The sequence below is a fragment of the Xenia sp. Carnegie-2017 genome, unplaced genomic scaffold, assembly GCF_021976095.1.
Source record: "Xenia sp. Carnegie-2017 unplaced genomic scaffold, XeniaSp_v1 HiC_scaffold_16, whole genome shotgun sequence".
Classification (NCBI taxonomy): Eukaryota; Metazoa; Cnidaria; class Anthozoa; order Malacalcyonacea; family Xeniidae; genus Xenia; species Xenia sp. Carnegie-2017.
Window position 1 is genome coordinate 2,665,309 of NW_025813469.1, and position 14,540 is coordinate 2,679,848.

The 14,540-nt window shown below is 35.8% G+C and overlaps 2 protein-coding genes and 1 long non-coding RNA gene across 4 annotated transcripts; 2 read left to right on the forward strand and 1 right to left on the reverse strand.

Annotated features, from left to right (window-relative positions):
- The first annotated feature begins 80 nt into the window (after window positions 1–80).
- On the forward strand, window positions 81–3,795 carry LOC124436969. 2 transcript variants are annotated; one of them, XR_006945555.1, is made up of 3 exons: window positions 81–637; window positions 1,295–1,464; window positions 3,523–3,795. It is a non-coding gene; the product is annotated as an uncharacterized LOC124436969 (long non-coding RNA). The 2 variants fall into 2 exon arrangements; XR_006945554.1 differs by lacking the exon at window positions 3,523–3,795 and having other exon boundaries at window positions 1,295–1,847.
- A 371-nt stretch (window positions 3,796–4,166) lies between these two features.
- Window positions 4,167–6,060, forward strand: LOC124436967. The gene is made up of 3 exons (XM_046986961.1): window positions 4,167–4,295; window positions 4,968–5,239; window positions 5,696–6,060. The coding sequence occupies exons 1-3, from the start codon at window positions 4,212–4,214 to the stop codon at window positions 5,793–5,795; spliced, it is 456 nt and encodes a 151-aa protein (XP_046842917.1). The 5' UTR covers window positions 4,167–4,211; the 3' UTR covers window positions 5,796–6,060.
- Window positions 6,061–10,014: 3,954 nt separating this feature from the next.
- On the reverse strand, window positions 10,015–14,298 carry LOC124436994 (adenosylhomocysteinase-like). Its single transcript, XM_046986999.1, has 7 exons — window positions 14,130–14,298; window positions 12,813–13,003; window positions 12,247–12,475; window positions 11,704–12,024; window positions 11,181–11,383; window positions 10,693–10,887; window positions 10,015–10,245 (listed from the first exon to the last, which is right to left on the reverse strand). Exons 1-7 carry the CDS (start codon window positions 14,272–14,274, stop codon window positions 10,114–10,116), a joined length of 1,416 nt encoding a protein of 471 aa, XP_046842955.1. The 5' UTR covers window positions 14,275–14,298; the 3' UTR covers window positions 10,015–10,113.
- Window positions 14,299–14,540: the final 242 nt, after the last annotated feature.

A 14,540-nucleotide genomic window follows, 5' to 3' on the forward strand; every position in this document is an offset into this window, starting at 1 on the left:
CTTTCTTTTTTAAATCCTAATTGTTTTTTCTATGCGGCTGTTTGACGAACAAGAAACCCTTTCGCACCCCACCCCCCCTCCCCCTCACTTTCTACCTTTTAAATTTAAAACATCGACTTGAACAGTTGCACGAAAAATTTACATTATCCATGCTGGCCATTCTTACCCACACTGGAGTTATTGACTAAACATCGCTTTGCAGGACGGGAGTTTTTTTTTTCAGAAGACAATTTATGTTTTTTCCAACAAGCTTTAAAAGCGTACGTGCTAAAATTCACATAAATTGGGATTAATATGTAATTTATTTAAGTCAGGATGAGCGAATTTTCCCCGTTTACGCGCATGTGCTAAGAAGTTACGGTGAGTGACGTAATTTATCAATATAGAACTATACCTTAATGTAACTGTGTTGTTTTTATATCAGAACTGACGATGCACAGCGAGAAAGCAGAACAATTCATTACTGAAAAACGTAAATATAATAATGTACAGATTGCAGGATGGTACTGAATGTTGCTTCATGTTACTTCATGTTATTGTGAGTGTTACATGATGGAACTAAACGTCACTGCATGTCCCTGAATGTTTCTTGATGTGAATGGAAGTGATGAACGTTAATGGTTTCAAATCGATGAAGGTTAGCTGAATATTGCTGGTATTAAAGTGCCTATATCACCCACAGGGAAATAATCTATTTAGATAGAATTGACCATTTGCAATATATTTCATTAGACGAAAATTTGATCTTCCTTGACTTTTTGGGCCTCGAAGTTGGCTTTTTTCGTGTTTGACCGTGAGGTGCTGTGACTGGGTCTAGTTCACAAAAAACGTGACGTAAATTGGAGAACACGCTGCTTTTTAACGCTGTAGTTTAAAGTGAAATTTGTAGCAAAGTCAAGACGTTTACTTTTTATTAAACTTGAGTTATATTGTGCACTTTGTGATTGAATCACACTATAGTTCTATAGCGTTAAAATTCAGCGTGCTCTCCAATGTACGTCACGTCGATGAACTCGACCCAGTCCCAGCACCTCACCGTCAAACACGAAAAAGCCAACTTGGACGCCCAAAAAGTCAAGGAAGATCAAATTTTCGTCTTATGAATATATTGCAAATGTTCTTCAAATCGTCCACTTTATCTAAAGAGATTATTTCCCCTAGTGATTATTACCACTTTAATGGTAAAGTTGTTTAAAGAGGTTCTAAAGTTTTAAGTAAGTTCAGGAGTATTTTCCATTGCACCATTATTTACGATGAGGATAACATTGACTAATATATCGCTGTACCCATCTAGATTTGATAAAAAGGAGCATCAGCACAGTAAATAAATTCGTTTCTTTGGCCTATTAAATCAAGAAGAAATTACGTTACAAGTGAGCCTGTTGTCAAACTGCTAAATACATGAGTGGCCTCAAGTTTCATGGAACACCATCTTAACAAAGAAGAAGATCAAAAATCTTTCTGGTAACGTGATCTCAAGTTGCTTACACCATTGGTTTACACGCATGCATATCATTTAATACGAGTGAAATCAATGCGCGTGCGCAGGAAAAGCCACAAATTAATCCCACTCTGGTTAAGCCTAGCAACATTTAATTAGTTCGCAGCTTGCCTCGTGACTTTATAATGAAGAGAAGTATTTCTCGAACTATAAACTGCATTGTTGATGGGAACTATTCGGGGAGCCTGCACTTTTTGATATTCAATCTTTGACCTCGTTTAGTTCGGTCTAAATTTAATTCATTAAAAACGGTGGGGGCTGTGAAAACTTAAAAAGGTGCGAATCTTCCATTCACACTGTGTGATAACATTTACACATGAAATTTAATTAAACTATTAATGAAACAGCTTGCTTTTCTTTATTTTTAATCGGGGGTATTTTAAACTGCATCGTGTCAAAGTAAAGAGACTGTTCGTTGATTTAAAATGTTTGTGCGCTTAAATCCTAGCATTCATTGTAAGCGTTCAAGCTGGATGCAAAATTTGTGGGTGTACGGTCGCCCCGATACCCTTGGACTCCCGAGCCCTTCAAAAATGGCTTGTATGGGATTTGTTTGACTCGATAAGACGCGTACATGCTGCGTACAGACATGTTAAACATCTCCACTTTTTCGACATATATTATCACATAATTGAAGTCGATGTTTTCCAATGTTGTCTCAAGTGACCTCATCAACCGTCAACAGTGGAACTCATGCCCCACAATTCACGCATCGCATTCGTTTTCGACGATAATCGTATGTTTATCGTGAAATTTTTATGTCGATGTATTTTTCGAGTGGGAGTAGTTTTAATTAAGTGCTCATTGAGAGAGGGGGAGGATTTTATTTACGTGCGGGGGCAAAACCTGTGAGTGAAAACTGGAAAACTGCGACCGCATGCCTCGAGACTTGCTGAATAAATATTATAAAAACATAGTGCGCTGCTAGCTGCTGGCGAACGTAAGCTACACTCAACGAACACACGACAAGCACATTTGCCGATATTATTTTCATTTTTTTCATAAACAATTTATAAGAGGAAATTATTCTTCGATATTTCGTTACATTAATTAGAAAGCGTGTTTATGTAGCTTTTAGCAGGAAACTAGTCTCATTATCATATGAATAAGAATACAGTTAGTTCACAGATAACCTCTTTCAATACCGTAGCCTGTGTTTACTCTCCTGCAAACAATAGCAATGTCCGCTGACTAATAGTTTACATACTCGTTAGCTTTGTATTTCTTTCTGTTGCAATGGGAAATGATTGGCAAAGACGCTAGATCGTTGCTAGGCTAGAAAAAATTATTACATTTATTTAATTTGCTTTTATCTGAAAATAAACAATACACATCGAGGTCGATAACAATTCTTGAAGTAATTTTCCAGCATAAATGATAAAACGGCAAGTATTTTACCATCTGTCTTCAATTTATTCAAATTTTGACTTTAATTTATTCAAAATGACTTTACTGTATTTTATTCAATTATGAACGCCATCGCATCGATAGAACCAGCTTGAGCAGTTGTTTCTATACGCGGTCGAATATTGATGAATTTGATCGGCTAGAGGCCCGCTAGCCGAGTGATCTGAAAAGTTTTACTCGCAGTATGTGCAAACGCATTCTATGCATTTTTCATTGAGCTATGCATTTTTCATTCAGCTATGCATTCGTCTTTTGATCAATGCAGCTTGTTCACGCGAAAAACATTAAAAGCCCTTTCAAGCAAGCAATGTTTTCATTGACAGCTTAAAGTTTTTGTCAAAGGCTATTTGTACCAGCTTTTCAACTAGGGAATTTATTCGCCTGCAGAGAAAATTAAAACATATTTAAAATAGATTATTACATACCTCAGCCAACTCACAGTTGCAAACTTCACTAAATTTTGTGTCATGAAGAAGAAAAAAGTCTTTCGATGCAAACTATGACGAAAGTTCTCGTTCAATAAACATAAGCAAGTAAATTTGTCAACAAACTTGTCGCCAATTAATTTCCTAAAAACGCCCAATCCTCTCTCATAACTGAATTGTATGTTTTAGCGCTTAAATAAAAGGAATTTTCCTATCGAATGATCGTTTGCCTTGCTGCAACTGACCAAGTAACCAGACTATCAATGTGACTTGCATGATGAGCAAGATAACAATGATCGACCATATGAGTCGAGCATAAAAACAAAACGAAGGTATGAATGAAATCTATGTTCGTGACAAGAAAATGCACACTGTTTGCATTAGAAAATGTATTTGGATTTCAAATCCTCACCATTCTTCATTTCTATAAAAACTTATTGTTTTTACCGTCAATGAACATCAAAATACTTGCGTAGTGGGTGTTCGAGCTCGGTTTCCCCACACTACTGATTACATTTGTACATAAATTTATAAGTTACCAGAAAACACCGCGTGCAATACTGCGTTTCATAACACAACTGCTTTTCTGGAATAATTAGCGCATCCACACAGCCGTCCCCGGCGTCTGTTACTTACCTGCGCCCCAATGAAAAGCGGCATCATCGGCTAATGCGTTTGCCATTTTATAGAAAATTACATGTAAAATGTTGCTGTCCGTAATTAACTGTTGTTTGCGTCGCGTTGCTTTGTGTATTAAGTGCATTCATTGTAAAGCACAGCACGCCCCTATATAAAGTGCTTTTACGATCCATCCGCGCTCAGTCGAGTTTTACATAGAAGCCTCGAGATTTTTAAGGAGTGAGTAGAAATTCGCAGTGATGAAGTGTCTTGAATGGATCATCTTTGGTCTATTCGTCACGTGGACGGCTACGATCGAAGGGTTTCCAGCAGATGAATATGAGGTGGGTTGAAATTTTTTCAAAACTAGAAGCATTATCTTGCTGGTCATACGTTTGAAAGTCGGACTACTATGTCATTCCTAATAGTGTGTTTTTTTACAACAACATTGTGGTAATGCAGTTTACAGTAGACAGAACATTCATTTCATTGTCTGTTGAACGCTCTTCATCATAGTAAACGACGAACGTGGATCCCTTATGCTACATGACCCATGCACACACTCTATGCAGTGTAAAATTCATCGTATTCACGATTGATTTATAATAATATAATAGTTTTACGCGAGTACACTTTATAATGGTGTGTTCTGTTGAATGTTCTTATTGAAAAAGGTCAGGGATACGTGATGCTACTTTCATATTTAATCGCTTTTTTGAATAAACAAAAGTTTCAAACAGATGTTCAGATTTTTGTCAGATACTTCAACCGAATAACATTTGTGACACAAAAATCCCTTATATCTCACGATGCTTTATGCATGCAGTGCATGAAAAGCACTTTCGTCAAGTTATTATAAAGGGACTTCGGTCGTCATTGCATAAATATTTTTTAGCGTGTGTGTTCTATGAATTTTTTAACCTCAATTCCGAAGAATGGTGCAGTAAAACATAACATCTATAATCACGAGAGTTCTGCTATATAAAGCGAAATAAAAATGTGCTATCTTACTTTAGTCACCCGGTATGATCGCCAATGGATTACACAAAGGATTACAGAATGGACTCCATTATGGATTACAAAAAGAATTTCAGAATGGATTACAGAAACTTAAGTTTGGCTTAAAGAGAGAATGCCGGCCTCGCCCTGGTTCACCGTGGTGCAAGCCTAAGAGAAAAAATTTGAATATCTATGATGATACGCCTAAACCTAACCTCGCAGAGAAATACCCGTCAAAGACGACAAAATTTTCCTTACGCGGAGATAGTGACGAATTACGCAACACACGGTTGGTATATACCTTATACAGCGATTATAATCACTGATTTAAACGAGTGACATAAGCATGAACTTTACAAAGACAAGGAATTTTTTATTTTCTTTCGTTTATCTGGCTTACGCTTGTGCTAATGGCGCTTACTGCGTTTGTATTTGTTCTATCTTTTGTTTTCACTTGTGCTAAAGCTTATTATACTCACGTGAAGAAAACATTTTTTATTCAATTCAACGATGATAAGAAATAATGAACCAGTAATTTTTGACTAAGGCGTGTTGTCGTGATCTTGACCGTCGGTTTCAGGCTTCCAGTGATCTGCTCACGAGTTCTCCCGAATGCATTCTCGGTTTGCATAAGCCTGCGCAAACAAAGTGAACATCTTTTATTTCTTAAATGTTTTATGTAAAATTTGAATGCACTAACGGTTGCTTTTTTATGTGGATCATTGCAAATGTTCTTTTTCTCCAGGAAATTCTCAAATAACCGAATTGAAGAACAAGAACTCAAGAGGAACAGAAAATTTGATCGTCAATTAAGCATGAACGGCTTCGACAATCTCTTAATATAAAAAATGCAGACAAACGTAATTATACGTGAAGAGGACTACGTCTATTCAAACGTACATACATAAATTAATTTGTGTACATAGATGTACTATAGTTTACATACATACGGAGTAACATATATGTATTAGAGTTTACATACATGTATTAGAATTTACATACATTTATTGCATCATGAAGCATTTGGCTTTGTTTATACGCACTGTTATATAGACATTGTGTTTCAACTTTCAAGGCTTTTTGTTTGTCATATTGCAATTTAAACAACAACAAAGTTGTAAAAAGATTCCTTAGCCCCAACAGCTTCAATGTTTTCTGGTGAGTTGAATGAATGATGGTCAAATCTGTTGGATTGCTTGCGGGTTGTGTAGAGTTTAAATGAAGCTAGCGTAGAGGATATGGTGGGTTGTGTAGAGATTGAACGATCTCTTCACATTGACTAGGACAGCCGAAGTCTAATTCTCGAAAGAATTCAAAACGGCAAGCTTGAAATTTGAAAATGAATTTTCTGTAAGCACTGCGTTAAACCTGTAAACCGGTGAATTCCATTGGCTTCACTTGACAGCTATAAAAATCTGATTTTTTATTAATATATGTCATCATCTCATGAATCTATGTTAGCATGAACCACAAGGCACAGAAATATCTTGTTTTTTTTGCATCACTTAAAAAATTAGACTTATACTACATGAAGTATCACGTAAAGAATCCGGCCTCCTGCACTGATCTACATATACCTGCATCGTGATTTATGCCATAAAGAAAAAGCGAAACTAGGATCACGTTTTTTAACTATTCAGTTTATTATCGACTTATTGATACTGAAGTAATCACTTCTTGATAGTTCTAGTCACCTAGAGTTACATTCATTATCAAAAAAATGGAAACTATGAAAAAAGTATATAGCTGTGAAAGCGATTCTGCCTTCTTGACTTGGCTGCACTTCATTTGCTTGTCATGAGATTTTTCTTTGAAATCTTTTCATTCGTCTTATAAAGTATGCTATACTTTTTGACTCATATGAATAACTGTTTTTGTGATTTAGCTAATCAGAAAAAGGAAAAATACATCATTAAAATGTTACGTCAGTATCGGAACTAGCCAATGAAATTATGCCACCATTTAATCTTAGTCACGTCACTCAACTTTCATTCACCCAGATGCAAGAGACCTGACAGAGAGAGGTATGTTCATAATATTTTGTTTAATATTTCATAAATTAATCTAAAAGTCGATACATTCGGTAAACAAAACATTATTTGGTATTTAGTTGGTTATTCAACCATTTTCATCGTTTCTTTTTGCTAAAGTTCGGTGTTTTAATGCATGTCTTGGACGGAGTGTTAGCTTTGCACGAGGGACTTAGGCCATTGTAATGACAATTTCCCTACATTTTTGATCTTTTAATAGTTATTTTTTCATGTCATTTTAGTCTGTTGTCTCGTGTTGGTTTCTCGAACTTTTGGAAACGAAATTTTTGTTGAATATTCTACTTTTAACAGGATTTTGTGCATCGATATATTTTCAACGACATGCTCGCACGGCCGACTTCGTTTCGTCCTACAACACAAAATATAGGAGAATTCTCGGTAAAAAGTATCAGGATGGCAAGATGAGCAATGGGCAAGGCTTGCCTTACCCTTTGAGTCGTTTTTCATTTGTAAAACCTGTATATTTGAGCGAAAATTTGCCGAAAAATATGAAAGTTTTGATTGACATGTTTATGTCAATTAGGGAAATTTCGCGCCACTTTTTGTCAGCGTGAAAATGAAAAACACTGGCACGAACCGAACTATGCAAAGCTGAATACTAAAGTTGAGTGATCCAGATGAAAAAACTATAAGTTTACGTTGTATTTAACAAAAATTCTGTTATATATTAATCTCTCGTCTTAAAATTGTTATACCTAGGGAATTAAACAACATTTATAGACATTTAAGTGAGCAAACTGCCTTTAATATTCGCATTTTTCGTTGACTTCATTATGAGCTGTACTTTATTATTACTTATTTTGGAATGTTAACTTTTGTAGTGAGCAATCTGTTTTCATAAGTTCATTTTTTTGATCACCAGGAAAAACGATCCTAAGCTCATGGAAATAAGCATAGATTTCTTTGGGTTTTGATAGTGTAGATTAGTTCATCGATTAATTTTATGAATATCATGGTTTTTATTCCTAAACATTGAAAATCTAAATGCATGAAAGCGCGACGCGTGAAACGGAAAAACATTACGGTCACAATGACAGCGGTACTCAGCATTGCGAGAATTTGGTTTATCGGTTGCATGAAAACTTGACAAGCGTTACTTCCGGATTTAGGAACATTGCTAGCAGTCCATTGCAAAAAAAAATGAAACAAATGTCGTAAAGCCATTGCGTAAAGAAGGGACGAACTACAACGCTAATCCCACCTTCCCCAGTCCTCAGCCAGCGTTCTAGTTTCGCCCCTGAACTAATATACAAATATCTCTTGTCATGCAACAAACTTTCTTAACTGTTTTTGTTGTTGTTGACTGACGTTTCGACAACCTTAGCGGTAGTCATCTTCAGAGTCAAAAAATCACATTTTTTTGACTCTGAAGATGACTACCGCTAAGGTTGTCGAAACGTCAGTCAACAACAACAAAAACAGTCCTTCTCGGGACTTTATTAGCCTGGACGATCATCATTTACAAACATATAACGATACTCCCGGGTTCAAACCATTTACTTTAAAACTTTCTTAACCTCGCTTGCTTTGTCTTTACCGAGAAATGTCCTAACTCTGTGTTTTACTACAAACTTCGATTTAAGTTTGGTTTATATTGTACAGTAGGTAGATGTTTAAATTTGTTATTTCATGACATAATCGATACAAATTAGCATATGATGCGCATAAGCAAGATAAAACGCTGTCGCTGAGAGCGACATAAAAAATGGCGAGTTCGGTATTTTTGGTTACCTATTTAAAGAGTTTTTACAAGGATGCATGCTGTCACATTCAATTCCATCGGCAACCTTAGTTGCAAAGATAAAGGATGTCTATGTAATTTTAGACATTAAGAAGAAAATGGTAAAGAAAGATAAGTTGATGTGTGTTCATCGAGACTTCCGGTAGCTTTCCTAGCTATAGATAAATTGCAAACGACAATACAATATCTCAAGCTTCTCATATCAATGTTTTGAGGTTTTCGCACCAGTATGCCTGAGCAATGATGAGTTGATATTCAAGACTCATGCAAACACCGTATTTACTCCCGAAAAACGTAACGCTTTTATCTTAGTAGAGAGTAGAACAAAATACTCATTTTCATACTCGTTCTTGGCCTTGTCCAAATCTATTCTTCTCATTTCAATCTAAACCCTCTCCAGCTACCTCTGTACAAGGTTCTGGGAAGATTGATTAATCTATCGTAACTCTCATGTAGTCTCACGTAGTGGACAAGGTGGATCCTGGGAAGATTGACTATTCTTGTTCAGAAATTAAGCGTCTGAGAGAAATTTGAATGATTTCATTGTTCATGACGATAAGAAAAGTGAATAAGATGAAGATTGAATCAATTGAATCAGTGTTCTTATGCTGACTGTTCTTATGCAGTGTTCTTATACAGTTCTATATTGGAGGGAAAAATTGCCGAAACTGGTGAAAATGAACGAATATAGAAGAGAAAAACAAGAATTTCTTCGTTAACGTTTGACACTTCAATAGTCATAGCAAGAATCAACCAAGATTTTATCGCTGAATACCATGTACTAATGTGCAATAGTCATATCAAAAATCAACCAAGATTTTATCGCTGAATACCATGTACTAATGTGCAACAGTCATAGCAAAAATCAACCAAGATTTTATCGCTGAATACCATGTACTAATGTGCAATAGTCATAGCAAAAATCAACCAAGATTTTATCGCTGAATACCATGTACTAATGTGCAACAGTCATAGCAAAAATCAACCAAGATTTTATCGCTGAATACCATGTACTAATGTGCAACAGTCATAGCAAAAATCAACCAAGATTTTATCGCTGAATACCATGTACTAATGTGCAACAGTCATAGCAAAAATCAACCAAGATTTTATCGCTGAATACCATGTACTAATGTGCAATAGTCATAGCAAAAATCAACCAAGATTTTATCGCTGAATACCATGTACTAATGTGCTCTTCATTGCCTGTTGAAATACAACCGACTTGCCGATTGAGAGCATGTGTACTTTTTGTATGAAACTAAGCAGAAATGTCAGTTCGCTGATTTATTAACGAGAACATTAAATTATTTCAGTAATTGTAAAATTTTCACTTCAGTTTTTCTAAACGTGAATTTCATAGCTCTTGATCTAATACCGATAGTGGTCTGGCTTGTACGGTCCTTCAGATTCCAAGCCAAGATATGAACTTTGAGTGTCAGTCAGTTTAGTAAGTTTAACATCGATTTGTTCCAAATGATGGCGGGCAACTTCCTCGTCAAGCTATAAAAACAACATATTTAGCTGTGAAAAAATCGACGGTTGACTAATGATTTGCAAATCTGAAAGTTGAATTGATGAATTTGGGAAAAAGTTACAATTAAGCCGCCAAACAATATCGTATATAATCGTATATAATAGTGGGTAAGGGGAGTTAAGTTATGATTGACAGAAAACCGTGATCAAATTGTTAAAGCAGCCCTGTGCTTTCAAAAGTCTAACTGCAAACTGCTAATTCTTTATTCTTGTCCATTCAAACACAATTGCTCAAATATTTTCGACGGTAAACGTTGCATGTAAAAGTTATGAGAGGATTTTATACTTCAGTCATGAGTGAATAAATTCTTTCCACCACTGTTTGCTGATAACAACAGGCAGCGCGGCCACCTAGGATCTCAACATCTGATACTTATGACAAAGATTGCAATAAAAATCCATCAAAATTCTCACCTTTTTGGGCAACACGTGGACACCAATAGAATATTTCTTGGGATTAGTCCACAGATCAATTTGAGCAAGGACCTGATTGGTAAATGAATTACTCATGACAAAACTGGGATGCCCCATAGCGCAGCCAAGATTCACCAATCGACCTTCGGCAAGCAATATGATATGACGACCATTCGGTAATTCATAACGGTCAACCTAAGGAATGACAAAAAGCAAGTAAATGATTGGCTTACCGTCGACTTTTATGAAATGCTCAACAACGTATTTTCATTGGAGTTCAGTGAGGTGCTTGAAAAATTTTACTTATTTCTAGTAGACTTTGTGATGGATTTTGGTAAAATATTCTCAAAAGGTTTTAAAAATCTTGGAATGAGATGGAAAGAAAAATCTGCTTAATTATTAATGCACATTAAATTCTGGAGCAATTTCCTGAGACAAAAAGAGAAGTTGAAACATTTGATTGAGAACAACAAGTACAGATTCCTTACTTGTGGTTTAATCGTGTCTTTCTTGCAATTCTTGTTCAGCCAAGCCACATCAATTTCGATATCGAAATGTCCAATGTTACAAACAATAGCATTCTCGCGCATCAACATGAAATGTTCGCCATTGATGATATCTCGACAGCCAGTGGCTGACACAAATATATGAGCTTTTGGAGCTGCTTCTTCCATCGTTGTAACTTCGTAACCTACAGGATACAGACAAACACACACAAATATGAAAAACACGATCTCAAATGATCAATGGTTGAAAAATCATGTTGGAAGAGACTGACTTGGAAGCTACGTAAAACTTTCGAAGTTCACAGCATTAAAAGACATTTAGAAAATTCTTTTAGAAAAAGATTTGTAAAGGGTGTGGACGGAAACCTCGAGCAGTGATCTCAAATATCAATAGTTATCCCAGTCTAACAAATTTGATCGAGAAAATTTCGTAATTTCTCATTTGTAATAGCTGCTTTCATTTCTTTAGAGTCTGTTCAAGATATGTATAGCAAAACTTACATACCTTCCATAGCAGCTTGCAAGGCGTTTATTGGATCAATCTCAGTGATTAACACTCGTGCTCCAAAAGCACGAAGGGAGCTGGCAGAACCCTTTCCGACATCACCATATCCGGCAACAACACAAGTCTTTCCAGCCAACATTATGTCAGTGGCACGCTTAATTCCATCAACCAACGACTCCCTACAACCGTATAGATTGTCAAACTTGCTCTTTGTAACAGAATCGTTGACATTTATGGCGGGCATTTTGAGAGTGCCTTCTTTCAGCATTTTATAAAGATGATGAACGCCAGTTGTAGTCTCCTCAGACACACCAACAATACCTGAAAAACAAACATGAGTCAAGCATAAAGCCTTCAATAAAGATATTTCCTTTCTATTTTTAAAACAAGATGCTTCTAGTACCAGTAAAAGTAAAACACAGCTTATAAAAAGCTTAAAATACATTATTAGAAATATGATGCCTACTCTGCCCCGGCTCTTAGGCTAACCCTACTCTGTAATCTTAACCTTAACATAACCATTACAAAAAAATGATCCTTTACCTTTGAGATAGTCAGGATGATTGTCATGCACAAGTTTGGTCAAATCTCCTCCATCATCAAGGATCATGTTCAAAGGTTTGCCATCAGGAAACACAAGAGTTTGCTCAATGCACCAGATATATTCCTCATCTGTTTCACCCTTCCAAGCAAATACCCGTATACCTGCCTTGGCCATTGCAGCAGCTGCATGATCTTGGGTTGAGAAAATGTTACAAGAGGACCATTGAACCTAGTCAAGATTTAAAAGGCAATTCCAAGGAGATGAAAGATTTGTTTCACATTGTCAAACACAAGATCAGATCACATCCTATGTCAAGTATAAATGAAGATTACAAGAGGGCTAAAGAACCTAGTTTATGGTTTACGATGTTTTATGTCAAAAGTCAATTTGAAAGAAGTGGAAAACATGTTTTCTGCAAGATACCCAAAGCCTGGTCAATTTCATCAAATTTTTATCTTAAAAAGAATAAAATGTTTAACACAATGTAAATTACGGCACACTGCACTCCCCAAGGTTATCTTTTAATAATCCTCCTTCTGCATTTCTGCCCACAAGTTTGACTCACCTCAGCACCAAGTTCTATCAGAGTTTCCATGAGAACAGCAGTCTGAATAGTCATATGCAAACATCCTGCAATCTTGGCACCTTTTAACGGTTTGCTTGGTCCATACTTCTTGCGCATCACCATGAGACCAGGCATTTCATTTTCAGCTAAACTTATTTCCTTTCTTCCCCAATCAGCCAAACTGATATCAGCTGTGTAAAAGTATATACAATGCCTAAGTATGACTAAGTAAAATGTTTCTTATTTTGCTCACAATGATATATGCTCAAATTAAAGAACTTTTTGCACGAAAGGCTTTGCAATGTATCTAGATCAGCAAAAACAATTCATATTGAAAAAAAAGTTTTTCAAAGCAAAATGAGTATTTAACAGTCATCTAATCTACTCTTTTGCTGCATATCACTAAACATATATAGTTCTAAGAATAAAACACAAAACTTTTATGTTTTTATTTCTTTGCAGAAAAAACTAATGCAACATATCTGCAAAGATAAATACTTCATACTTCATACTTGATCATATTTGAACAAGACTTATGTCTTTCTATTTTTCAGCATATGAAAAGAATTTTAACATTTCCTCCATACAACACATCAGAGGCTTTGGAAGCTTTCAAAAGTTGTGGGTGCCCTGGCACCCGGACACCCATGGCTTCCCAAGCCCCTGCAACACATTTTCAATCAAAAGCAAGATTATGATATCAACATTTTGATTTTCAATCAAAAGCAAGATTATGATATCAATCAAACTTAGTGAGTAAAAATTCCTAACACTGACTGGCTTCAGTAGCAACTTTCCTTCCTTTCACTGATCCCTCTCCCACAGTCAAACTTTTTTATATTACGGCTTACTTAATTACATTGATAAATTTACACATTGATAAATTTATACTTTATTTATGTCAATTGTCCTTTGATATTTGAGAGTAAATTTGCAATTAACAACGTGGTTAAGCAAATATCTTAATGGATTAAGGGTCGACTAACGTAAAAGCAGGGATTCGCATCACAATTCATCATCTACTTTTTGTAAAAGATTTCAGCAGCAGTTCAGGTCTGCCTGAGGCTATAAAGCGTTACACGTGTTGTTAACATCAAAATATTTGAATGTAGTATCAAGCCTGACGAACGAAAGTCAAGATAAGCTCAGCAAAATGAATTAAATGTCAACACCAAGGTAATCAATACAATTTAAAACTGCAAAAACGCGAAGTGTGTTTTTCTTCATAAAGATCATATGCTATTCAGCTTATACTGTAAAATGTGCACAATTGCCAATTGTTTCAAAAGGTAAAATGGTCTTCATTTGAAAACTTACCAACTTTGTACTTTAATGCAGACATGATAAGAAAAAAATGACAAGAAGAAAAATAAATCCTTGTATATTGTAGGAATAATTTCGAAATTTGTCTCCACACCGGCGATTCGAAGTGTAGTAATCGAATCTGTGCAACAAATTCCATAGATTAAATTTTCAGACATTTCATTGGTTCAAAATTACATCGCACATGGTGAAATCCCGATTGGGCATTGCGTAATTGCAAATTATTGCACCACATCAGCGTAAAAGCCTCGCAAACCTGCGACATAAGCTCATCCTTACAAAATTCTCACGTGAGGATCGCGCAACCGTGAAATAACTGAAACTACTGTGTTTAATTACGGGAACGGAAAGTCCGCGTGAAATCACTGCGATGTAAAATCACTGAAATCAATTTCACTATCATTT

What these genes read in the sequence shown, in the direction of transcription:
- LOC124436994 (XM_046986999.1), bottom strand. Translation starts at nt 14,274, where the DNA reads ATGGAATTTGTTGCACAGATTCGATTACTACACTTCGAATCGCCGGTG. An exon ending in TGATAGAACTTGGTGCTGAG is followed by an intron (nt 12,476 to 12,812) that starts GTGAGTCAAACT and finishes AATCTTGACTAG; the next exon opens with GTTCAATGGTCCTCTTGTAA. An exon ending in CTTGCAAGCTGCTATGGAAG is followed by an intron (nt 11,384 to 11,703) that starts GTATGTAAGTTT and finishes TGTATCCTGTAG; the next exon opens with GTTACGAAGTTACAACGATG.
- LOC124436967 (XM_046986961.1), top strand. Translation starts at nt 4,212, where the DNA reads ATGAAGTGTCTTGAATGGATCATCTTTGGTCTATTCGTCACGTGGACG. An exon ending in TTCCAGCAGATGAATATGAG is followed by an intron (nt 4,296 to 4,967) that starts GTGGGTTGAAAT and finishes ATCTTACTTTAG; the next exon opens with TCACCCGGTATGATCGCCAA. An exon ending in GACGAATTACGCAACACACG is followed by an intron (nt 5,240 to 5,695) that starts GTTGGTATATAC and finishes CTTTTTCTCCAG; the next exon opens with GAAATTCTCAAATAACCGAA.